Source organism: Blennius ocellaris (assembly GCF_963422515.1).
Source record: "Blennius ocellaris genome assembly, chromosome: 9".
Taxonomy (NCBI): Eukaryota; Metazoa; Chordata; class Actinopteri; order Blenniiformes; family Blenniidae; genus Blennius; species Blennius ocellaris.
In genome coordinates, this window is record NC_137658.1 from 2,558,363 (window position 1) to 2,583,797 (window position 25,435).

Here is a 25,435-nt window from a genome sequence, read left to right on the forward strand (position 1 = left end):
CTGTGACATCATCCTTGGCTAGGAAAGGAGGTAGGACGGACAATGAGGAAATCTCACAAATAGAAATTCCACCCGAAAAGGCAAATATCCTGAACTCTTTGCAAGATGTCGGTGAAAATTCAAATTTTTATTGTCACCGATGTGAAGGTTTACATACAAACAGTGGAAACGTTGTAATGATTAAACCAAACAAATGAGCACAAAACAGGCGGAGGAACTTGGCTCAGCCTCCGACGTCGGGTCACACGGTTACCATGGAAACGGGTAACGGAAAAAAAAAACCTAAAAAAAATTAAAATACAAACAAATTCTTGAGCTTCAAGCCGTCGTCGTCGTCGTCGTCGTCTTCTTCAGCTTCTTCTTCTCCGACTTGTTCTGCTCCTTCTCCAGATGTTTCTGAAACCCAGAACCAAACGACTTTAGAGATCAAAGCTTTTCTTCAAAGCGACGACTGAGGAACAGCCGGAACACTCCGGTTTATTCGTTTCTGGATAAAATTCCACTAGAAATGAAAATAAGAGTTCACTCTGAACTGGCTTTGGCTGTAAGAAAAAAGAAATATATATTTATATATAAAACTAATTAATCCAGATCAACCTGATTCTCTCAGATTGTCTCAAGTGTTGCTACTCGTCCAGGTGGGCGGAGCCTCGTGGCAGCATGACCTTGTGGAGGGCGGAGCTTAAAAGATACTAGTTTGTTTTCTTTTCTTACAAAGAAAAATAATTTTTTTTTAAATACATTACATCATCCAATCATTCCAATGTGCTTTTATAGAGAAAATGGAAAAGCCCAACACAAAGATACTAGTTTTGATGTGGGTGGAGTCTCCCAGTGAGGTTGAATGTGGAGTGGGCGTGGCCCCGCCTCACCTTCAGCTTGTCGTAGTGGCCCTGGCTGCTGCAGTGGCTCTTCTTCGCCGTGTCCTCGTTGGAGTAGAACAGGAAGCAGATGCGGCAGTAGAAGCCCATCTTCACGAACTCCACACCTGGAAACACACTTAAACCTTTTAAACACCTGTGGCCTTTTCTGTTCCGACCGAGGCTCCGCCCCCCCCCCCCCCCCGCGTGCGTCTCTCCTCTCACCGACGGGGCTGTCGGGGTCGAAGGGCGGCAGCGGCAGGGACGACGACGCCGCCGCCGCGGGTTTGGCCTTGGCCGCCGGCGCAGGGGGCGGAGCCTCGGTCTGGCTGTTCTCATTGGTCTCCGCCGCCACTTCCTGTTCGTCCTCCTGCAGCAAGAAGCAGCTCAATATGAGGGAGTCAATCGAGTACAACTTTAGGAAACGTGGGTTTTTTTTTTTTTTTTTTTTTTTTTTTTAAAGCCGTTGGATTTCAAAGGTGCTTCGTGACTCGATCACCTTCTCGCCGCCGTTCTTCGTCTCGTCTGGAGTTTGTTCTGCTGGAGTTTCCTCCATCTTCTCTTCGCCGCCGCTCGCATCGGCCTGCTGCTCCTCCTGCTGCTCCTCCTGCTGCTCCTCCTGCTGCTCCTCCTGCTGCTGCTGCTCTTCCTCCTGTAAGTAAGTAAAATTTATTTGTAAAGCGCTTTTCGCAGATTAAATCACAAAGTGCTGTACAGGAGAAAAGGTAAAAACAACAATATAAAATGTGTAAAATTAAAGTGACACTAGTGTCACTAGCAGCACCTCCTGCTGCTGCTGCTCCTCCTCCTCCTCCTTCTGCTCTGGTTCTTCCTCCTCCTCCGTCTGCGTCTCCTCTCTGAGTTTCTTGGCCGGTGGCTCCTCGTCGTGCCTCGCCGGCGGCGTCCTGCTCTTCTCCCTCTTCGGGGTGACGGGACGGTGATGCCTGAACCGGGAAACGCAAACACACAAAACACACTTTTCTTTCCGGGGAAACGACGGAGAAATTAAAAGCGTCCGACGTTGGGTGTGTGGCGGGAGGGCGGGAGGGCGGGAGGCGGGAGGCGGGAGGCGGGCGGGAGGCTGACCCGTGCTTCAGCTGCCGGTACTTCCTGCTCACGTAAACCCTCAGGCGCTTCCCGTTGAACCGCGGCGGCTTCAGTTTGCACTCCTCCGCCATCTTCTCTGCGTCCTCCGCTCGGTACATCTCGATGAAACACTGCACACACACACACGCAGAGAAAACTCATCTGGGCGCTGTCGCAGCTTTAATTTGAAGGGCTTCAAGAGGAAGCGGCTCTTCCCAGGGACTCTTTACCTCTTTCCTCATCCGGTTCAGGAAGTACTTGCGGATTCTGCCGTACGGCTCGGCGAGCTTCAGGACGGCCTCGTCGGGGTAGTTGGTGGTGGGGATCTGTCCGACGTACACCACCCGACTGGAGCCGCACTGAGGAGGAGGAGGGAGAGGAAGAGGAAGAGGAAGGAAAACGGATTTTGGGGTTTGTTTCGTCACTTTAAGGCCAGGATTTGACGTTTCCCCTTTAAAAGACGCATGTAATTCGTCTTGTTTCCACCGGGTGGCAGTACAGAGTCACTGAGCTTTTCTTTTGTGACTTTACGAAGAGGCCGGAGTGACTCGGAGCGCCACCTTTGGGGCGGGAGGCGGCATTACGGCACTTCGTCACAGAACGTCGTCACACCAACCTCCACGTTGTCGTGGCAACGCCACAGACTATTATTCGCCATTACAACCGTGAAGTAACCTCAAAACGTTGCGCTCGGGCTCAAACTTTACACGAGTCTAGATCTGATCAACGCTACGCGAGAACAACAACCATCGGGCCACAGCGCCACCTGCTGGAAACAGGAAATGCGCCGACTGACGCCAAATGTCACGTTTCATTAGACGATGTACACAGATGGCGACTGACTTAGAATATTGTGATTTATCTATGAAGCGATTGTTCCCCTGCTGCAGCTGCAAAGAACCATAAACAGATGTATTTTATTATCTTACAGGTTTATATTATTGTCTAGTATAATTATATTATATTATCAGGGAACCTGAAAACGTGCAGGACCAGGATTTCCAGTTTGGCGAATCCTGCAGAGACGCCGGTTCAATCTTTCCTCGGACTGAATTTCATCTCCGGGAATCGGGAATCGGGAATCGAACCGCAGTAAGAGAGGACGGCGGTCCGGGTGGCGCCCCCCGGAGGACTCACCTGGATGGTCGGGTAGCTCATGGAGTGGCTCACCCTCACCGGGCGGCCGCACACCGACGCCGTCACGTTGCTGTTGTAGAACTTGGTCATGGCTCGGGCTTCTTCTTCCGTGGCGAACTGGATGAACGCCTGAGGAGGAGGAGGAAGAGGAGGATGAGGAAGAGGAGGAGGAAGGTCTCAGTGTGGCGGGAGCCGGTGCCGTACCTCGGGTCGCAGGTCGAGCACCAGGTGTCGCATCACTTTCCCAAAAGGCCTGGCGAGTCCCAGCAGCTCCTCCAGGAAGTTGAACCCTCGTCTGAAGCCCACGATGTTGACCACCCTCATGCCCTGAGGAGACCAGACGGGGGGCGTTAGGGGGCGGGGCTAAAAGCCTCTAGCCGCCTCAGCCGCCTCTTCACTGCCCTGCAGGCATGTGAAAACGTTCTGGAAAATTCTCCCTTCAAGCTTCGTCTCTAAAAAATGATCATTTAAAAAAAAAAAATACATCGACTCATCGGAGAGGGATTGAGAGACGTGGATACGTACCCCTTGTTTCGACTGGTCTGAAAAGAAAAGAGAGAAGCGTTAAAGTGTGGCGATGCGGCGAGGAGGGAGATCCCGAAACAAAACGGAAGACGGGGTACCGATGTCGTCGTCGTCGTCTTCCTCCTCCTCCTCCTCCTCCTCCTCCTCTGCCTCCGCCTCCGCTTCCTCCTCCTCTTCGCCCAGCTCGTCCAGCGTCACGAAGTCCTCCATGTTCTCCATGAACTCGTCTTCGCCCTGCCGCCACGGCGGGGAGAATTCAACACGGCGGCTTCAGTTCAGAGTGGAAACGAACATTTCAACGTCCAGGACGGACGTTCAGAGTCAAAACAACTGGAGTCATAAACACAAACGTACTAAATCTACCACGTCGTTAACCCTTGGATGCACAACCGACCAGTTCCTACACTCTTCCACAGGTGGGGTCAAAAATTACCCCAATTCAAACTAGATCTGCATTTCCCGCGGCAAATGCACGATAGTGTGAATGCTGCTGGCAAACTGTAATGCTACCTGCGGCCGGTAGACTGTAATGCTTTGTCCTGCCGGCCCGTCTCTGGTCTAGAGTGAGAGTTTAAACTTGTGCAACTTTTTGAAAATGTGCAACTTTTTGAAAATTGAGACACTTGTTGAAAATTGAGACACTTTTTGAAAATGTGCAACTTTCTGAAAATGTGCAACTTTCTGAAAATGTGCAACTTTTTGAAAATTGTGACACTTTTTGAAACTTGTACAACTTTTTAAAAGAGTGTCAAACAGTTAGTGTCAAACAGTTAAAAAAGTTCAAACAGTTAAAAAAAGTGTCAAACAGTTAAAAAAGTTTCAAAAAGTTGAACAAGTTTCAAAAAGTTGAACAAGTTTCAAAAAGTTGAAACAGTTGAAAAAGTTGAGAAAGTTATAAACAGTTGGAAAAGTGTCAAACAGTTGAAACATTGTCAGTTGTAAAAGTTTCAACAAGTTGCACAAGTTTCAAAAAGTTTAACCAGTTTATAAAGTTGAAATAGTGGAACAGTTTAAAAGCTGAATGGTTGAAATTGATTAGTGTGAATGCCATGCATTCACACTAATCAATTTCCCCAAACCCCAAACCCACCATGTGATCGTCTCCGTCCGCCGGCTCCGAACTCTCCGCGGCTTCCGCGTTGGCTTCGCGTTTCTTCTCCTGCTCGTCAGTCGAGGCTTCGGCCTCCGTGGATTCGGGCTCCGCCTCCGTCTCCGCCTCCTCCTGCGACTCGGCCCCGCCCACATTCTCGGGGGCGTCGTCGGCGCAGCGCGGGGCGTCGTCGGCGCCGCCGGGGGCCTGCGGGCGAGCGAGAGGTCCGGGCGATGGAGAGAGAGACGTCAGAGTTACAGCTTCACGCGGGGAAATGTTGGGTTTGTTTTCGAACGAAGGACGACGACGACTTGATATTTATTAACTTTGAGGACTTTGGGTACGCTGACAAAAAAAATGCTACGACGTTCAGAGAGAAAGAAAAAAAAATAAATTCTTAATCTGCGGTTAAAAAAAAACACTGCCGTAAACTTCCCGTCTCCTGTTTCGTTCTCAGATCGCTGCCGAGCTGAGGACACTGAACATTTTACTGTGATATAATTTTTGGGGATCAGAACATTACACTTTTATCTGAGTCTTTAAAAATAAAGACGCTGAAATGACAAACAATAAGAAATACAATTAAGTGAACATGAAGCTTTTAGCCATTTTTTTTTTTTTTACCATGACTGATGTTTCAAAATGTAATTGAACTGTTTTGTTTTCCTGAAGAATTTTTTTTTTTTTTAAAAAGTGTCGTCGTTTTTGACTACATGTGACTACAGCGCCTCCCTTGATTGGTCCACATATCCGTGCGGGTTAGACGTGATCTCGTCGATTGAAAGTTTCTCTTGAAGCGAGTCTGACTCGTAAGACAGACGGATCAATTTAAAATATACCCTGAAAGTACAGTTCATGTTTTGTAATAAAGACTTTTGTTGAGCTAAAAAAAAACTAAAAACTTTGAGAATATCAGCAACAGGATGAGACGACTTTTAGTCGATACGAGGAAGAGAAACTTTGAAAAGAAAGAAAACTTATTGTGCCACATTGATATTAACAGATTTGTAGGATGAGCAGCGAAGCAAAATCCAGTTTTTCTTTGATGTCGGTTCTTATTTGGTGGATTTAAGAATTGAATCGAGTGTAAAGATCAAGTGTTCCTCACCTGCTCCTCCTGCTCTGCAGACTCCTCCTCCTCCTCCTCCTCCTCCCCCTCCTTCACTGACTCCGCCCCCTCGGCGTCTCCTCCATCGGGGGCGTCGTCGTCTCCCTGCACCTCCTCTTCTTCATCCTCTCCTCCCTGCACCACTCCCGACACGTCCTCCTCTTCCTCCTCCTCTTTCTCTTTCTCCTTCTTCTCCTCCACGGCAGCCGCCGATTTCTCCACGCTCTTCTCCTTCTTCTTCTTCTTCTCCTCCTCCTCCTCCTCCTCCTCCTCCTCCTTGGTCCGGGAGGAGGAGGAGGAGGACCTGGAGGCGGCTTTGTGGGCCGAGGAGGCGGAGGAGGTCCTGGGTCTGGAGGAGGAGGAGGACCTGGAGGTGGAGGAGGTTTTCTGGGCCGACGGAGCGGAGGAGGTCCTGGCTCTGGAGGAGGAGGTGGAGGAGGAGGTGGAGGCGTCTCCTGATGCCCCCTGCTTCCTTTTCAGACTGAAACAACCAGAAACCCAAACTTGAAGCGTCGTCTCATTCTTCTTCTTCTTCTTCAGCATTTCTGAGAAAAACTTGCTAGAACCACCCGGCGCCACTTTTTTCCCCACGTTGCAGATTCCACCGTTCTAATTCTCAAACTTCGACGCCGACTCACTTGAGCGTTTTGTACTTGGTGCAGATGTTGAGGCTGATCGGTCGTCCCTTGATGGTGAGCGGATTCACGCTGTAATACTTCACCAGCATCTCGGCGTCCTCCACCGTCCCCAGCTGGACAAACGCCTACGGACACATTCACACATTAATCCCGACACGTTATTGATACACTTCAAATGATTTATTATTAGTGTGAATGCAAGGCGTTCACACTCTTGAGAGTCTGTTTCTGTTTATTCTGGACGTTTTTCGAATCGCCAAAACTCTGGCAATCTTCACCCGTTTGTTCAAATATCAAATCGTGCAGCTTTTTCGGCACTTTCCGGCTATGTTCCGGCTTTTTGAAATCTCGTCAACTTTTTAAAATGTTTCAACTTTTGTGCAACTTTTTTCCAATGTTAACGGATGGAGACATTTTTAACTAGCAATAACTTCTTCAAATCTTAACCGATTTCAACCATTCGACTTTTAAACTGTTTCAACTTTTAGTAACTTGTGCAACTTTTAGTAACTTGTGCAACTTTTTGAAGCTTTTTCAACTTTTCGAAACTTTTACAACTGACACTTTTTCAACTGTTTGACACTTTTTCAACTGTTTCAACTGTTTCAACTTTTTCAACTGTTTCAACTTTTTCAACTGTTTCAACTTTTTGAAACTAGTTCAACTTTTTGAAACTAGTTCAACTTCTTGAAACTAGTTCAACTTCTTGAAACTTTTTCAACTGTTTCACACTTTTTCAAAGCATTCCAGTCTACCTGCCGCAGGCAGGCAGCAAAAAGCATTACAGTTTGCATTCACACTATCATTCATTTGCCTTGGGAAATGCAGATCATCTAGTTATTATTAAACTCCTAAAACTGGAACATTTGGATTGACACAGCAACCTTCCTGTCAATTTTCTTGTTCTTCTCTTGATGTGTAAAATCGTTTTAAATCTAGAAATTTCCCATACAAAGCAACAACGATCAGGGTCCAATGAGCCGTTTGTCCTTCGATTAGTCGATCCATTTAGCAGCTGAAGCCCAATACGGAGCTCCTAACATTCCTATTTTCCAACAAAACTGACACGGCTCCACAACTGCCTTGCTCTCCTGTCCTGGAGGATCTACTGGCTGCTCACCTCGCCCAAACTCCCCCTAGTGGCCGGACAGAACACAGTACTTGCACGCGAGGCTAGTCGACAGGTGAACAATATAGCAAACAATAAAAATAGATAGAAAACATAAAATGGCTCCTACAAATGGTATAGAGACGATGTGATTCTCAATCGTTTAAGTGGATACGACAATCGGGGCGAGTGCGAACGCGTTTGATCAGTTTGAGGATCGGGGATCGTCGAAGGAAATTAAAACCAACGTGTTTTTTTGCTCGACCGTTTTTAAAAAAGAAAAAAGAAGGTGCTATGGAGAGTGTCGGACCTCCCGGCCTGGGACTGACCTTGTCGGTGAGAAACAGATGTTTGTCCACGGTGCCGAAGCGTCCGGCCACGGTCAGCAGCTCCTCCTTGTCCTCGTCGTCTCGGGGCAGGTTGGAGAAGAAAACCACTTTGCTGTCGTGAGCCTTCATGGGTCTCATGGGTCTGTTCATGCCTCGATCCATGCCTCTGTCCATGGGTCTGTCCATTTGTCGGTCCATGGGTCTGTCCATGCCTCTGTCCATGGGTCTCTCCATGCCTCTGTCCATGGGTCTGTCCATCCCTCGGTCCATGGGTCGGTCCATACCTCGGTCCATGCCTCGGTCTGAAGCCCGCTGGTCTTTCTGAGGGCGAGACGAAGAAGGCCGAAGGTGACGGAACGTCAACGAATGTGGCGTTTCGAGGCGAAGGCGAGGGCGACGCCGGTACCTCGATCACCAGCAGCCTCTTGCTCAAGTAGAAGTTGAGGGATTTTCCGTACAGGCTGGCCGGATTCCGCTCGTAGTAGGTCACCATGTCCATGGCCTCCTCGTGGCTGCTCATCTCCAGGAAGGCCTGGGGGGGGGGGGGGGGGGAGACCAGCGACACGTTACTCGTGAGCTCCAGCCATCACGGGTGAAACCCGCGTCTGCCGCCCTCACCTTGTTCTTGAGCACCAGGTGCTCCTGCAGGCGCCCGAACGGCTTGGTGTAGGCGAACAGCGTGTTGTTGCTGAGAGGCTTCCTGTCGTATTTCACCACCACCACTCGGCCTCTCAGCTGGACACACCACAGCAGAAAACCATTTGAATCCCCCCCACCTTTAATGATTCATTTGTTTTATAAACCTCTACATATTGGGATTCATGATCGCAGGTATGCTGCCGATTGGGGCTGGCGGCTTTCTGATCTATCGCAAAGTTGAGAAGACGTCGGGCAGCCGCATTGGGAAGGCTGCCCGTCGTCACTGACGGACCGTGCCGAGCTTTGAACGCTCAGACTCGTGCGATAAACGAACTCAAGAGTATGAGTCTTGAACGTTTACGCGAAATTGGATCGACCTTGGAGGATATTCGAACTCGGTTGGGAAGCTAGAATCTTGCCACAATTGGAGCAGCACTGGAGACCAGAGACACTCGAGGTCGAAAGATAGAGCTGAATCGCCTGAACGAAAACAAACCTAATCTACATTTCGGACTCCCAGACACCCAGTCGCCAAGGCTGTTTTGTCTTCAACTCTCCTGGATGTGCGTGTGGAATGAAGGCTCTAGTTCTTGCTCTTGTTACAATGACAATAAAGACGATTCTGATTCTGATTCTAAACGCACATGTGTGAAACTGATTTTAGAGCCCGATATGTGACGTAGAACAGTAAAAACCCACGGATATTTCATTATTCACTACACGTCCCTTTGTTTGTAGCTTGAAACCGTCGGTTATGAGGAACTTCAGAACCCAAAACAAACATTTCACCACCTGAACGTCAGCAGGGTCACCAGACTGACCTTATTCTGTCCCGACAGGTTCTGTCCTGAAACACCGTGTCCTCCTCCTCCTCCTGCACACACACACACACACATTAACAAACACACAGTTATGATATCTGTTATACTGACGCGACTCATCGTTACACTATTTCTGCCTTGAGGGCGATCATGTCGGTAAACGCCAGGCGAATCTATTGTTTCTCTTATAACAGGCGACTCGTCCTGTCAGGTCTGTTATTCGTGCAGCGACGTGCTTTATCCGCACTGGAACAAGTGTTTATAGGCTAGAAATACTGATTTGGAGCACGCGGTAATGAAAACAAGCACACGATACAGGATTTTTGCAGACCAGGCAGACACGTCTGTCCGGAGGAGCGTCTCACCCCAGCTGGAGGACATCCCGCCCACGCCCCCTGCAGACATGGGAGCAGGTCCGAGCAGACCGGCGGACATGTTGGGCGTGTCCATGACGCCACGGCTGCAAAAAACAAACAAACGTTGAGAGAGAGAGAGAGAGAGAAAAGAAAAGAAAAAAAAAACATTCCAAGGAAACACAAAATCCAGCAAAAGAACCTGAAAGTCAGCAGAACAAGACGTGTTCGGTTCTCGTCCCTTTGATGTTTCGGTGTTTTTCCCCACAAAGACTTGAGCCCAGGAGTGTCAGAAACACATTTTAGTTCAGGCTCTGAACTTCCATGTTAACATTTTGATTCGCTGCGGTGCAGAGTAAACGTCACGAAAGTGTCTCGTTTCACAAAACCAAACAATTAGTACGGAAAATGACTGCAATCTAAACATGTTTTGGTTTTTCTCCTTTTTAATTAATTTAGTTTCTTCGTCAGTTTTGTTGTCTCGTTCTGGTTTGTTGTTGTTCAGTTTTCTGGTCTCTTGGCTTGTATCTTGTTTTTCATCTCGGATATGAATGGCACTCTCACGTTTTGCCCTCATTGACTATTATTGTCTTCTATATTTTTGTAAGTCCATCGGGTCGTCTTATCCTAACGTTTGGTTGTACTGAAAAAATTTCAAAATAAAATGCATATGGCAAAATATAATGACCAAAACAGCCTCTTGCAGGCAGGTTTTGCTCCAGATTGCTGTAGATAAAACCTCCTATATGCTTCCACTGCTTTTATCTAGTATCAGAATCAAAGACATAAAACAAACAACACAACGTTAGTTACTAAACATTAGAGGCAAAACTTCAGGCACAATGTTGTGCCCTCGATCCGACACTTTACTTGTGAGACATTTCTAAACGAGTCTCAAGTCTTAAAACTCCTGTAAACGCAGCCCGTTCCTCTTATCGTCACGTCTGTGGTTGATTTACAGTCGTCTGACCTTCGACACGAAACGACCACCTGAACGCCGGAGAGTAAAGTCCTCTGCACTCAAAGTACTCGGATTACACACAATAGATCAGTTGTCATGATTCCTTTTCAATTGGCCGAGTCGGTTTCCCGAATGTCACCCGGTACGACGTTTTCTAGTTAAAACGGAAAACCTTTGTTGCCTTTTTGGGGGGGGGGGGTCCGTTTCCATGACGACGGAGCTCGGGAGTGACCGAAAACACACGACAGTCCACGTGGGAGCGATTTCAACTTTCTGACATCGCTGCTCCGACACACGAGCACCACGGGTCGGAGTAAATGGCTTTTCTGCACACGTGCAAGTCGATGGATTATAAAAGTACCATGACTCTTGAGTTCTCATTCTCCTGGGACTCGAGCAGTTTTATACTTAACAGGCCACTGTAATAACAATCCAACTCGGTCGTCTGTCCACCGGTTTCACTCTCACCAGCATAGAAAAGCAGACACACAGACAAGAGTCTCATTTGTTTGTTTTCTTTAAACACATGCACATCTCTGCACGCAGAGTCCCAGAGCATCAGATTCGCAAAACAAACAAACAAAGTCTGACTTCCTCCACGTGTCGGTTTGCCGTCTTACCCTCTGCCTGACGACATGCCGGGGTCCCACTCTGGATACCTGCCAACACATTCGCACAGTTAAGAGAGAAGCTTGGGGGGGGGGGGGGGGGGGTCGGCGAGCTGAAACGTGGAGAAAGGGGGAAGGTCTCGAGACGCACATGTCCAGCAGCAGCCGTCGGTTCTCAGCATGTCGAAGTCCGCTGGTGTGCTGGTTCCACTCCTACAGGTGCAGACGGGAAGCAGAGTGACTCGGCGAGCCGCTTTGAACCGCCACCCCCCCCCCCCCCCAGTTATTAACCCCGTCTGCACTGAGGCTCCCGGTGGGGGAAACCGGAGGTCCGAGGAGCCGGTTGCTGTGACGGATCATGGCGAGTTTCACATCTTGTGTGTGTTTGAGATCTAGAAACGTCCACACGTCTGAATTTTTCGCTTTAATTCTGCACTGTACCACAGTGATCACAGCACTTTTCTATCCATCATATACGGAATGTTCTGAGAAACTTTACACGGGTACATCATATCAGATGAGTGCTGTTAATTCTGCTTATAAGTAACTGATACTTTGAGGAACACTGATTCTGCAGCTGTAATTTGGGAACAAATAAACAATTTAAGAGTGTTTGCGGCTGGGAGGAGGAGCCGACGTCGGTGCTGGAGAGATTATATATATATCTGGTTTTAACGCTGCTTAAAACATTTCACACTCCTTCTAGTACGTCACAGAACACGACGCAAAACGTCACGATCTCACACAATGAAACATCCGTGTTGTACGTTTAAAACAGCGAAACTAAAATATCTGAGGCCCGTTCAGTTATTTTCTTCATGATTTTAGACAATCAAAAGAAAATGGTCAAATATTACAGAAGGTCAGATGTTCTTCATTTCTTTAAGCACGACTATATGACACAACAATTGTAAAAACTCTTAAATCATTGCAGCTCTGAATGTCAAAAGACGTTTTTCTTGCATCTTCTTATTTGCGCACCAAGTTTGCAGCTCGACCTTTCGAAAGCAGAATGATGCCTTTTGTCTTATAATTTAAATGTCTTTCAAAGAAAGCAGGCATTTTATTAAACACGAAGGAACATCTGTGTGTATAAGATTCTGCAAATCGTGATTCGGTCTGAAGATCTTTTGGTTGACCAGATAGAGGAGTTTGATTTTGAACGTGACGCGATGAAGCCAATGTTTCCACAAGAATGAAAAGGTGGGCGTCATCACACTCGGCGATTAAATCGTCCATGAACCAGCCCATTAGGCATTTGGCTGAATGAAACCTCTTGGGAGAAAGGGGGGGGGGGGGGGCGTGTTGCACTAGGAACAGAAAGATTTCGACTGACGCCGGGAGGAAATTACGACGAGGCAAACGAGGCCTCGGGGGGGGGGGAAGACGCTGAGCGCCTGCAGCCGAGAGTCTGACACTCAAACATTAACAGTTAGTCCCAGAGGAAGAGAGGAAGGAGGCTGGACGTACTCACCATGATGGAATGAACGTCAAAGTCACAAAGAGAGCACACATGGGGGAACATGGAGGGCGAGACTCCCAAGAAGTCTTGGACTTTCCCGTTGGACGGCGAGCCCTTCCGCCTGTGCATAAAGACGGAGTCGGACTGCGACGGCCCCATGCCGAGCCCGCTGTAGGACTCTTGGCGGGAAAGGCCAGAATACAACCTCTCCCTGCCCGCGTCACCGCCGCCGCCGCCATAATTTACGCCGAAGCCGCGGCCGGGGGAGACATTCTGCATGGAATTGAAGCCAAAGTCTGTGGACTGTGCGGCCCGAGACGAACCCTGACCCATGGAAGAAGCGCCCATCCTCCCCATCTGCCCCTCGTCCCAGCCGTCCCGCCCGCCTTGATAGGCAACGTCCGAGGACATAGAGGCCGCCCGCCGCTCGCCCGAGTCAGCCTTGCGCCTCTTGAGCTGCATGAGGATGCGCGGCAGAGTCTCCACGCTGATGTCCTCCTCGGGGATCTCGGCCAGAGCGTCCAGGTCGGAGGGCGACAGCCCCAAACTGGCAAACAGCTTCATGGTGCTGCCAAGATTCCCTCCACCGCCACGTTGAGAAATCAGGCCTTTGGCGTCCTGAACGTCCCCGCCCCCGCCCCCGCCCACCCCCAGCCCCGAGCCCATGCCGCCCATCTGCCGATGCTGCTCCTTCATGCTGAAGTTCAAGGTCTCTGCGGCGGCAAGGAGCCCCTGACCCACAGCGAAGTGTTTCTGACCGCCGTCCGACTGGGACTTCTGAGACATGTCGAAGTGGAGCGGCTCGGCTCGGCTCGGCTTCAACGCGCCAAGACAACGACAAAAAAGGAAGCGGGTCTGCAAGGATGGGGAAAGTCAATGTCACTGAATGAGGTCACAGTGAAGTGATGGGAAGCTCCTCTTCTGAGTTCTGTTGAAACACAATGAGGCAGAGACAAGCTTCAAACAAACAGGAGCCAGCCGGGGCTCAGAGCCAAGAACAAGACTGTGATTCACTGAGAGCCAGCTGAACACATGTGGAGGAACTGATTAAAGAGGGTTAAAAGTCGAGAGGGGCTCAGAGTTTTACCCGAGACGAGGAGGAAGAACATGAAAACAGAGAGATTCTCAACGAGGAGGTGAGACTGTGGAAACTGGAGAGCATAACCATCCTCTAAAGAACTCACTCTTTAGCATCAGAAAGGCCCCAAAGCAGTGAAAACACTGGGTAAAAGGAACAACTGCAGCCAAATTCTAGTTGGTATGATTAAGAAGTGACGTCTCACAGAATAGTGAAACCTTCTGAAAGCGGTAACATACAACACACTATGATATACTTCAATCATTAATTTAAAAAAAAGCTTCTGCACTCGGACTGATTTGAGGCTCATAAGCCTTCCGTTTAATCTACATGTTTCCCCTGTACCTCCACTTTAATCGATTAAATGTTGACTGATTGGCTCAAAGTTACAAAAATCGGTAGTGTAAATGACAAAATTCTAATTTTATGGACACGCGTTGACTTGAACTGCCGTCAACTGACAACGAGATGCTGCAACAGCGAATTAACAGAATACGTCCAAGTTTAAAACACAGTAAATGCTTATTTTTCTGTTGCATCGAGTTAAACCGAGATATTCGTATTCTCAATGCCACAACTAAGAGAAATATTGACGCTGAGAGCTAGCATGGACTGCTAGCTGGGCTAATGCTACATGCAAAAGCAAAATGAAGATAGGAAACAGTATTTGAATGCTCTAAACCTCTAGTGTGTGTGTGTGCACAATGAGAGATTCCCGGTCAGATTAGGTGAATAGTTGATGTCTGAACAGAAACAGTCTTACCGTAACTTTACAAAATGCGTAGCTTAGCGAGCCACCACAACGTTACTGGACGGGGATACGCAAGTATCGCGATAGGATTTACCGACCTCGCGTGAGAACAAAACTATCGCGAGATTTCGACTCAGCTGTTGTTGTTGTTGTATGACATTGCGCGATCAATCTGACACTTGCGAATACAGCCAAATGTATAGTGTCTGTTTATGTGTCATACAGTTCAGTAAAGTCGAAGAACGCCACGGAAATACACATAAATGCGAGCGAAATCGGAAAGTTTATGTGAGATGTGGGTCATCTGTTTGGACTACAGTGATGCCTTTAAGTGACCACTGAAATACTAGTTTATTTTGGACGCGAATTCCTAAAAGTTTAATTAGACTTTAAAATGATGGTGATGTGTCATTTAAGGGGATTTAGTCATTCGTATTTAAATATATGTGCTTGTTATGGCTTTTAATGTGTTCATTGTGAAGGCAAAATGCAATTTTTTCATATTCATCTTTTCCATTCATGGTAAAAAGTCGTGTGATTCGTGAACACACCAGCACGGGCTGTCCAATGACGAGCCGTTTGGAGAGTGACGTCAGAGGTGTAAACAAACAGAGGCAGCGCGGCCATTACTGTTACAGAAGAGTTACACAGTTCGAACCTTTGCTTCTTCTTCACCAAAGAAATCAGGTCAGCGGCGTTTTTACTCTCTTAAAACACACACCTTTCGTCTTCTAGACGTCTTGGACTGTCACTGTTGTGTTGTTGTGTCCGTGTTACGTCACAGTTGCACTCTGTAAAAAAAAAAACAAACAAAAAAAAAAATCATCGTCGCTCGTTCGCCGCCTGCTATTGTTTGTGTGCCAGCGGCCATCATCAGATCCGCCTCCCTCCCCTCCTCCCCACGACAGAGCCGCCGACCGGCCTGCACTCATCCACCGGGGCCGTCCGAGCGATGAAAGACCCGAGCATCAGCAACATCACACCCAAGATGACGATCAGCAACGAGGTCATCCTGACCAACCAGTTCATCTCCGAGGAGGACCCGTTCGCAGAGTACATGTGGATGGAGAACGAGGAGGAGTTCAACAGACAGGTGAGAAGATCAGATAAAATAAGATGAGCCTTTATGATGTCACAAAGGAGAAATGTACTTGTTACATTCTGCTCTTAAGGACACTCATGAGTAGTGAAAGACGAGAAATGTGCAAAGAATAGAGGTATCTTATATACAATGACTATCAAGAACTCTAAGGGCCAAAAGTATTGACAGTAAAAGTAATAATAAGTAAAATAAAATAAAATAGGACTAAAATAAGATTTTTAAAAATCACAGACAATAATAAAGTGTAATAAGTTATAAGGGGAGCGAAGTATACGGTAAGATGAAATGCAAGGAAATTAAACTATGATGGGGGGGGAGGGGGGGGGCGGCAAAGTGTAGAATAAAAGTACAATAAACATACTATCGTAAAAAATAATACCAGTGTTGGCAGTGCAGGTTCAGTCTTAACAAGTGGTCAATTAAGTGATGTAGATAAAGTGAAAGGGGGGGCAGGTGAGGGGGGGGCAGGTGACACACCTGAGCTGCAGGTGACCAGGCGTCGACTCCCCCTAAAAAGTCGTCTTACATGATGGTCAACGATCCTCAAAGCTTTAATTTACAGCGTGAAACTAAGTCCCCACCCTCAAAGTGATTCTGTTCTGGAGGAGGACCATTGAGTTTTGCATCAACTTGACCAAATATGTAGAGTAGAAATATCGAGGTATTTCCTCAGATGGCCTCAAAGTAAGAAAAACGATTTAAAACTATTAATTTTCCTGCAAATCGTACACAGAAATTTCTTATTTGACCACATTATATTCCGCATCAGACTTGGAGTTAATTTGTATGCACACACAAATGTAAATTGGTATATATTCTTCTTATCTTGGGTAAATTTCATGTTTCCGGATGAAAAACAATCTTATTTTAAGTTTAACTTTAAAGATGAAAAGCGGTGCATGTTAGAGAAAACATTGGCTTAAAACATTCAGGTGCAATATTCTGAATGCGATGCTAAAAAAAAAAAAAAAAGGGTATTTTTCCGAGAATTATTACATAATCGAGAATAATAAGCAAGAATATTAAATTTCTCACAGTGGCTCAAAATAAAAAAAATTGAATTTCACTTAATATATTCTCACAGTTAAACCAGTGGCAGTGGTTCAGTCACAGTTTGTGACGTTTTCATCATTAAGGAGGAACAACTTTGTCGATCAGCTGCTTGTTTGTTTGTTTGGAAAGAAAATCCAGACAAGAAACTGTTTGTCTGCAGTTCAAAGAGTGAAAACGGATCCAGAAGGATGTTTGTGTCCTCACACACTCCGCCAGCAGGAATTCAGGTCAGATGGTTGACCCAGTTCTTGGCGTGTGTGTGTGTGTGTGTGTGTGTGTGTGTGTGTGTGTGTGTGTGTGTGTGTGTGTGTGTGTGTGTGTGTGTGTGTGTGTGTGTGTGTGTGTGTGTGTGTGTGTGTGTGTGTGTGTGTGTGTGTGTGTGTGTGTGTGTGTGTGCAGGTGGAGGAGGAGCTGTGGGAGGAGGAGTTCATCGAGCACTGCTTCCAGGAGATGCTGGAGGAGGAGGAGCAGTGGGAGTGGTTCATCCCCTCCAGAGATCTGCCCTCCGGCGCCGTCACTCAGCTGCAGGAGCAGATCGGCCTGCTGGGGCTGGAGGCCGACGCCGACCGGGACGTCGTGGTGAGCGAACCAAACCAACCCTTCAGAACCCGAGTCCCGTGAAGCCTCCGTAAATCCTCCATGGTCTGCCCCAAATCCCCCCCAAATCACTGTTGATGCCCCCCCAAGTCCTGTGCAGCCCCTGTAAATCCCTCTTAACCCCTGTAAATCCCCCACTGCCCCCCCCCCCCCCAATTCCTCTGTGACCCCCCCCCATCCCCCCTCCCCCCTCTAAAACCAAAAAGGCTCAATATTTCATAAATGTTTTTTCCACCAGTTTTTCTTTTTTTTTTTTTGCATATTCAAGCTGGATCTTTTTGCATTTTTCTTAAAAGTATCTTAAAGCAAAATAATCCCACCCGCAGCTTTATGTGTGAGGGAAAAGAGAAAAGAAAAGAAAAGAAAGTAAAGAATTTTTCTCCCGCAGTAAACGCTTCCTCTGACTGACTCTCGCTCTCTCTCTTCTCTCTCACTTCTCTCTCTCTCTTCTCTCTCACTTCTCTCTCTCTCTCTCACTTCTCTCTCTCTCTTCTCTCTCACTTCTCTCTCTCTCTCTCACTTCTCTCTCTCTCTCACTTCTCTCTCTCTCACTTCTCTCTCACTTCTCTCTCTCTTCTCTGTCTCTTCTCTCTCACTTCTCTCTCTCTCTCTCACTTCTCTCTCTCTCTCTCTCCTCTCTCTCACTTCTCTCTCTCTCCTCTCTCTTCTCTCTCTCTTCTCTCTCTCCTCTCTCTCTCCTCTCTCTCTTCTCTCTCTCTCCTCTCTCTCTTCCACCAGATGAACAGCAGCCTGAACCCCAACGCCAAGGAGTTCACCCCGGGCATCGACAAACACGTCATGTGACCCCCAGCGGGCCCCGCCCCCCCGCCGCCCCACCACGGCCCCCCCCAGTCCGCACTGTGACATCACCACCGGGATGTCTGCTGTATTTTCTGGCCGCCTCTCGACCTCCAGCCCGACGTGTTGCCAAAGTTCTGCGCTTGCATGTGTTCAAGTTCAGAGGACGTTACCGTCAGTCACTGCAGCCCCCCCCACCCCCAACCCCCCCACCCGTCCGTCCGCCCTCTCTGAATGTAACTTGGCTGCATTTTTTATTTTTTATTTTTTTTTAGACTTCAGAACAAACTTGCCTCCACGTTCGGCTTTGATTTGCACTTGTTTTCTCGGTAAAACTCCCGAGTCGTCGTCGGTTCACCAGGTCTCCTGCAGCCACCCCCCCCTCCCCTCTCCCCCCCCCCCACCCCCCCGTTACCGAAGCACTTTTCCCGTGGAGCTTTATCCGCCTCAGATCCACTTGGACGCCGCCTCCAACCAGTCGGATCCACTTTGAATTTGTATTCCGTGTGCCCCCCCCCCCCCCTCACTTTAGAACCCCCGTCTCATCCTCTGTCACTGAGTTGAACCGAGTTCGATAACCAAGCAAATCTGCTTGATCTAGATTAGAGTCGGTCTTTGATTTAGCTGCTTAGGACTGTTTTACCTTAGAGCCAGTCTGAGCTGCTTCGGGCTGGTTTACACTGGTTTACAGCTGGTCTAAATCCAGTTTGGAACTAGTCAGAGCCACATCAGGCCAGTTTAATCCAGTTTGCAAGTGGTTTAAGTTCTGTCGAAAACAAGTCTGAATCATTTTATCTGGTTTTCAACCAGTTTTATCCAGTTTCAGACAAGTCTGAACCGGTTCAATCTCCCGTTGAACTGGTTTTAGGCCAGTCTGAACCGGTTCAATCTCCCGTTGAACTGGTTTTAAGCCAGTGTGAACCGGTTCAATCTCCCGTTGAACTGGTTTTCAACCAGTCTGAACCGGTTCAATCTCCTGTTGAACTGGTTTTAAACCAGTTTGAACTGCTTCAGAATAGTTTAATCCATTTTTCAACCAATTGTAATCGAGTTTAGAACCAGTCTGAATCACTTCGAACCAGTTCAATCTAGTTTTCAACGTGTCGTACTCCAGTTTAGATCCAGTCTGAACCGGTTCAACCTCGTGTTGAACTGGTTTTAAAACCAGTTTAGTCTGGTTGTCTTTAAACCAGTTCAAGCTGTTATAGAAGTCTGCTTTAGCGTAGAACTCGTCTTGTTCACCTTCAAACCATCCGATCAAAGTTTCTTTTTTCTTCCTTGTATTCGTGTGCTTCGGTTCTTCTCGGGATATTTCCCAGCATCCTTTGCGTTCTGTCTGACACCATGTCGCTCTGCTGCCTCATTAACTGATGTTGTGTTGACTTTGTTTTTATAAATGCACAGAAAGTACTGTATAAAAAGTCATATAAAGTACAAAATATGTAAAAAAAAAAATCTATTTTTTCTTAAACTACTTGAAAATAAATGTTTATGGAGTAAAAACTCTTGAGTTTGTTGTTATTTGTATTGCTTGGTTCAAAACAGTGCGGTTTTCTTTTTTCTTTTTTTTTTTTTTTAAGTTGCTTCTGTTGTTTTTTGCTGTTGTTTGTGTTTTTCTTTGATTTCTATAGCAACAGACCTTCGCTGGTCTCGTGCGGCTGCAGTGCGGCAGGGATCCAGCAGAGGGCGGTGTCCTTTCAAGAAACGTCATACAGTCTCCTGCACAAACTTCTCATCCACTCATTCATATCTTGGGGGACAATGTGATTCAGGGTGTTGATCCCGGGCGACTGTGTGACGTCAAAATACAGCTGAAACATCAAAGGGCAAACTCACAACTACATTTAGAGTCACCTGGTCGCCCTGAACAGTTTTTGGATGTAAAAAAAATAATAATAATAAAGCAAGAAAAGCAAGAAGTGACTTTTCAATGTATTTAGGTTTCATTAAAATGTGGTTTTTGTTGAACTCGTAGTCATTTTTGGTCGTGATTCCTTCGTATGCTCAACAACGAAAATATTTATTTTGACATTATTTTACCAGTCCAGCAACTCTAGATGAAATTGTGTTTGACGCCCCGCCTGAGTTAAATGAATGACATGAGCACAGGTGCACCAGCAGGGGGCAGCAGAGCCTGCCAGAAGGTAGAGGGGGGGAGGGGTGGGTGGGGGTGTGACCCTTTGGTGGGTCTCTAACCTGCAGAGCTGAAGCCTGAGCAGGAATTTAAAGGGGGGAATAATTTATCTGCGCGGATATCCTCCTGTTCTCAGTGTTCGGAGGCACAAAGCAGCAGCAGCAGCCATAGATCAGCGGCGGCGCTCCCATTGTGGCCCCGACAGGTCAGAAACAGACCGGCGGCCATGCATGCTGATGAGCCGAGCGAAAAGGGGGCGGGGCCTGGAGGCTGCAGGTCACACGTTCCCGCCGGGAGCCGATTGGCTGCAAGGGAGGTGTTGGGGAATCTGCCGAAGCTACAGATGTCTGCAAAGAGCCACCGGGTCACGACCCCAGTGTCGGTGTCAGAACGTCCCCCCCCCCCCTCGCTCTTTTATCCTCCTCCATCTGCAGCATCATCATCATCATCATCATCATCACCTTCACCATCGTCGGGAGGAACCATCGGGACGCGAGGCTGAGCGACACACAGGCGCATTGTTCCGCTGTGAAAGTCTGCGGAGCAGCAGGGGGGCTTCAGGGCTCCTTTCAGACGGACCTCAGACTCATTACGGCAAAAGCAGAATTTACATGTCGGTCTCATGTCTCAACAGACGCCTCCTCATATCGCCGCCGCCGTTCTTCTTCTTCCTCCTCTTCTTCAACTCGACCAAACCGAAGCAGGTTCATTTCATCTTGTGCGACAAGAGTGAAGCTTCTTTTCCATCCAGAGGTTCTTTTTCTGCATTGAAACTCTCGGGCCACGTTTACAAGACGTTTTCCAATGGAAACCGAAAAGCTTCAGGGTGTTTTGAGGGTCCACACACACAACAATGGCACTCGGAGCCACTGGAAACTTTTGGAAAACGCTCCGCAAGGTGCTGCTGCTGCGCATGCATGATCCGACGGACAATAACAACTCCAGGAAAGTTAGATGAAAAAAAACAAACAACTTGTGCTTGAAACTGATAATGCAACTTGTTGAAAAAGGGCCCTCAAAGTGGAACTTTTTGAAAACATTTCCGACCATGTCTGCGAAACACTCTGCCACTTCACATGAACACTAGTAACACTAGGAAATAGATCTTCTGCACATGCTCAGTGGATGGACCACAATACCACTTGTTGAAAAAGGCTCAACACTGTGGAACTTTTCAAAAATGCACCAACTCCAAATGCGGTTGAGTAGGGAATAATGCAACTTTTTGAAAACGCCCAGACTCCGTCAAAATAAACAATCCTCCGGAGTGACATGACCCCCAGTCCATACTCTCCTCGGACTTTCTACTTTTATTTTGAATGTCACTGTAAATAACAATCCAACTTTGTCGTCTGTCAAGGTGTTTCAAGGTTCAAGGTTCAAGGTGTTTTATTGTCATATCGCCAGTAAAAGCCAGGTTTCACAGTGAATGAAATTCTTATTTTGCCGTCCACCCTGGAGCCGACATACATAAATAAGTAAGTATATACACAAAAAATAGAATAAAATAAAATATAAAATAAAATAAAATAACAGAGCAGTGCAAAAATATTAGTAAGAAAGTGAGATGTGCAAAATGTAAACATGTCTGTCCATACAAATGTCCGTTTTCTCCCATTGCTAATGTTGATAGCGTTTTGTTCTCTGCACATTTGTGTGTGTGTGTGTGTGTGTGTGTGTGTGTGTGTGTGTGTGTGTGTGTGTGTGTGTGTGTGTGTGTGTGTGTGTGTGTGTGTGTGTGTGTGTGTGTGTGTGTGTGTGTGTGGCTTCATCACAAAAAACAACCAACAGCACCCACTGGTGGCCTGGCATGCTAACGACATAGACGTCGTATTATTTGTCATCGAAACGCAAAACTTTTCGGAAATGAAACAAAAAAATCCCACAAAAAAGTGGGATTCCACAAAATTCCACTTAAAACATTAATCTGATTATTTCGCAAAAGTAGTGAATTTTAAATCTGCTCTATATACGGTGGAAATCTAGAAATCTACCAAATAGATAGAACGCCGCCCCCAGTCCCCCCCCCCCCCCCCCGGTCGTTTCTCGGAGGGTCAAACCATCCCGCCTCCTTTTCAGGTGCTGTGTTTTCTGCTCATGGCGTTTCCATGACGCCGCCAGTACGCAGATAAATCTGATCCCCCCCCCCTCTCTTTTTGTGGGCGCTAACGCAGAGGCAAACGGCGAGGTAAATTATAGCCCTGAGCAAACAGCCGCGGACAAGTGAAAAGGAAGCTGCTCCCAGAATGCATCGGCAGATTGATGGAGGCGGCGGCGGCGGCGATGGTTGATTGACGACGGCGTTCCATTACATTAAAACCTTCCTGGACAAACAAGGCGGCTGTGAGCGCGAGGGGAAGATATTCATAAGAGCAGACGCGCCGGACAATGGACTGTATTTGATCACGCTTCGTGTCTGTGTGCGGAGGCGTGATGAAGGAGCGGCGGGAGGAAGAGGAGGAGGAAGATGGGGGGGCGGGGGGGTGGGCGTTCATCAGTCTTCAACCTGAAGCTTTCGGGGGACCGAAGTGAGGCGTGGGACGACCCTGCCCTGACTTTTGTTTTTTAAAGAAACCTGCGTTGCTTTACTGTAAACAAAATGCTTGGGGAGAGGGGGGGGGGGTGTAGGGGGGGAGGGCGGGGGGGTCGTCCACCCAGAGTAATTAGTCCTCCATTGTCCCCCCTTGTCAGCACGGATCCTGCTAAACGGTTTGCTCACACATCGCTGATGCTTCATCTTCACCGTCGGACAAGTTCAGAAAATGGATGGGTTGGTTGTTTTTTTGTTGGTTTTGTTGTCGTTGTCACGACTTTCTCTGAAAGTAGTGGGATTACTCTCCCAGTCGCCGGAGCCAATCTGATCCCAGGTTCCGGAGACGCATTCGAAATGAACCAACGTGCAGGAAAAGTGCTTTATTTTGGTCGTTTTCATTCTGTTTCATTGGGTTTCATGTTTCATGTTTCATGTTTCATGTTTCATGTTTCATGTTTCATGTTTCATGTTGGGGAACCGACGTGGAGACTCTGGATTGAATTTACCCAGGATATGTGGTTTGGAGTAGTTTGGCATGGTCTGGTTTGGTTTGGTTTGTTTTGGCTTGGTTTGTTTTGGTCTGGCTTGGTTTGGCGCGGTCTGGTTATTTTGATTTGTTTTGGTCTGGTTTGGTTTGTTTTGTTTTGTTTTGTTTTGTTTTGTTTTGTTTTGTTTTGTTTTGTTTTGTTTTGTTTTGGTCTGGTTTGGTTTGTTTTGTTTTGTTTTGGTCTGGCTTGGTTTGGCGTGGTCTGGTTTGGTTTGGTTTGTTTTGGCTTGGTTTGGTTTGGTTTGGTTTGGTTTGTTTTGGTCTGGTTTGGTTTGGTTTGGTTTGGTTTGTTTTGGTTTGGTTTGTTTTGGTTTGTTTTGGTTTGTTTTGGTCTGGCTTGGTTTGGCACGGTCTGGTTTGGTTTGGTTATTTTGGTCTGGTTTGGTTTGCTTTGTTTGGGTCTGGCCTGGTTTGGCGTGGTTTGGTTTGGTTGTGTTGCTGCTGGTCGGGCCTGGCCTGGCCCGGCCTGGCCCGGCCCGGCCTGGCCGTGTTGCCCCTGCAGCGTCTGGACGGAGGAGGAGAGGGGCCATATGGTTTGGAGTGCAATAACTTGAATTTGCTCCAACAAAGGGGTAATTGAGAAGAGGGGAGAAGGAGCTGTGAGTCTTGACTCGACAAAGCTGCGAAAACTCCCTTCTTTCAGCCTAATGAAGCTGTTGTCTGGGGGTGTGCTGGAGGGTGGGGGTGGGGGGGGGGGGTGGAGGAGGAGGGTGGAGGAGCTCGGAGGAGGCCGAGCGGCCCTGGACGTGATTTGTCATACAATCTGAATCTTTAGGAGGGCCGCGGCGCAGAGACCTCCTCTCCATATGTCTGCTTCGTTTGCATGTGAAAGCTGCAGGGCTGAAGGTTCTGGAAGGGAGGGGGGGAGGTGGGGGTGGAGGAGGGTGGAGGAGGGTGGTGGTGGGGGGGGGGGGTCAAACCGCCTCCCGCAGCATCAGGTTTGAGGGTATTTGTGGGTCCCGTTGTTGCGGCGCTCATTCATTTCAGCACCAATCGCACACGTTTTCTCCCGGCGCACATAAATAAAGTGGATTGTTCTGCTTTGTTGACAGTTTGAGCAGAAGACTGAAGAACGAGAGTGAAATGGAGGGGAGGGGGGTGAAAGCAGGGGGGGGCGTTGAAAAAAAAACAACAAATAAAACCTGCTGATCCCGTCACAACTTAGAATCCTTCATTTAAATGTTTTTCAGGCTTATTTCAACATGAAAGAAAAGCAGCTATAACAGAAAGTTACAAAAAAAAGAGAAAAGAAAACTGAATTAAAAGTTGAAAAATAAAAATGCCCGAGGATAATAGAGACGGGTGAACGTCAGAGAGGAAAAATTAACACAAGATTTATTTCATCAAGTAACTAGTTACTAATTATTTCTACTGTCGAAGAAAATAAAAACGACTTGAAAGAGTCACGTTCAAATTTTAAAATCGTTTCCCCGTTGTGGAACCGGCGACGCCGAACGGGACGGAGAGAAGAAGACGGGCGGACGAACGTAAAAAAACGGCCGCAAACAATTCTAGCGTGGTGAAAGTAGACAGTGGAGAGACGGGCGGTTGTCGGTTTGAATCCCGCCTGCCGAGTGCCCTTGAGCAAGGCACCAAAAAAAATGCCACGAAAGTTTTTCCCGCTGTTGCTCGAAAACATTGTTTTATTGCCCCAGACTTCTTCCACGCAGAAGGAATAAAACAAGGCCTCCCGTCCGTACATAACTCCGACATCCTCCATTGCTGTGTCGCTGGTCGCCATGGCGACCGCAGGTAAAGAAGGAGGCGGAGCTTCGGCGGTTTCGGATTCGTAGGTCTCTGCTCCGTCGTCTCCCAGGTCTTCCTGTCTTCCCATCTTTTCCCATCACGGTTCAGTCTTTTCTTTTCTTCCCTCTCCGACTCTCACAAAGGCTTTTTTCTTCTTCTTCTTCTTCTTCTTCTTCTTCTTCTTCTTTTTTTTTGCCCTCCTCAGGATCTCCTCATCCAGAAAACATGATTGAAGTGATATAGTTTTTGTTCCCCGGGTGTTACAGGATTACTACAGTTGTTAATCAGCCTGAGTAGATTAGACGTTTTCTCTCCTTCGGCTCAAGTCGCTTGTTTTTGTCGCCTCCTTTATTTTTTTTTCTCTTTCTTTC

General features: G+C 47.5%; 2 protein-coding genes across 4 annotated transcripts; one reads left to right on the forward strand and one right to left on the reverse strand.

The window, feature by feature from the left end:
• Positions 1–106: 106 nt before the first annotated feature.
• Positions 107–14,631, reverse strand: matr3l1.2 (matrin 3-like 1.2). 2 transcript variants are annotated; one of them, XM_080502190.1, is made up of 23 exons: positions 14,567–14,631; positions 12,738–13,653; positions 11,415–11,476; positions 11,276–11,314; positions 9,707–9,801; positions 9,342–9,394; positions 8,500–8,616; positions 8,288–8,413; positions 7,882–8,202; positions 6,445–6,569; positions 5,807–6,287; positions 4,699–4,905; positions 3,707–3,842; positions 3,609–3,625; positions 3,288–3,410; positions 3,084–3,212; positions 2,177–2,305; positions 1,947–2,077; positions 1,645–1,804; positions 1,360–1,512; positions 1,086–1,230; positions 873–988; positions 107–396 (listed from the first exon to the last, which is right to left on the reverse strand). In XM_080502190.1, the coding sequence occupies exons 2-23, from the start codon at positions 13,509–13,511 to the stop codon at positions 319–321; spliced, it is 3,717 nt and encodes a 1,238-aa protein (XP_080358316.1). In that variant the 5' UTR covers positions 13,512–13,653; positions 14,567–14,631; the 3' UTR covers positions 107–318. The 2 variants fall into 2 exon arrangements, with proteins under 2 accessions (XP_080358316.1, XP_080358317.1); XM_080502191.1 differs by having other exon boundaries at positions 12,738–13,580; positions 14,567–14,606.
• Positions 14,632–15,120: 489 nt separating this feature from the next.
• Positions 15,121–19,761, forward strand: LOC308134455 (polyadenylate-binding protein-interacting protein 2-like). 2 transcript variants are annotated; one of them, XM_080502194.1, is made up of 4 exons: positions 15,121–15,241; positions 15,463–15,647; positions 17,109–17,288; positions 18,045–19,761. In XM_080502194.1, exons 2-4 carry the CDS (start codon positions 15,507–15,509, stop codon positions 18,108–18,110), a joined length of 387 nt encoding a protein of 128 aa, XP_080358320.1. In that variant the 5' UTR covers positions 15,121–15,241; positions 15,463–15,506; the 3' UTR covers positions 18,111–19,761. The 2 variants fall into 2 exon arrangements, with proteins under 2 accessions (XP_080358320.1, XP_080358321.1); XM_080502195.1 differs by having other exon boundaries at positions 15,179–15,241; positions 15,419–15,647.
• The last annotated feature ends 5,674 nt before the right edge of the window (positions 19,762–25,435 follow it).

Coding starts and splice junctions, on each gene's coding strand:
- matr3l1.2 (XM_080502190.1), bottom strand. CDS start 13,511: ATGTCTCAGAAGTCCCAGTCGGACGGCGGTCAGAAACACTTCGCTGTG. Junction 8,617..9,341: donor ACCTGTCGGGACAGAATAAG/GTCAGTCTGGTG, acceptor TGGTGTGTCCAG/CTGAGAGGCCGAGTGGTGGT. Junction 1,513..1,644: donor AGGAGCAGCAGCAGCAGGAG/GTGCTGCTAGTG, acceptor ACTTACTTACAG/GAGGAAGAGCAGCAGCAGCA.
- LOC308134455 (XM_080502194.1), top strand. CDS start 15,507: ATGAAAGACCCGAGCATCAGCAACATCACACCCAAGATGACGATCAGC. Junction 15,648..17,108: donor AGGAGGAGTTCAACAGACAG/GTGAGAAGATCA, acceptor GTGTGTGTGCAG/GTGGAGGAGGAGCTGTGGGA. Junction 17,289..18,044: donor ACGCCGACCGGGACGTCGTG/GTGAGCGAACCA, acceptor CTCTTCCACCAG/ATGAACAGCAGCCTGAACCC.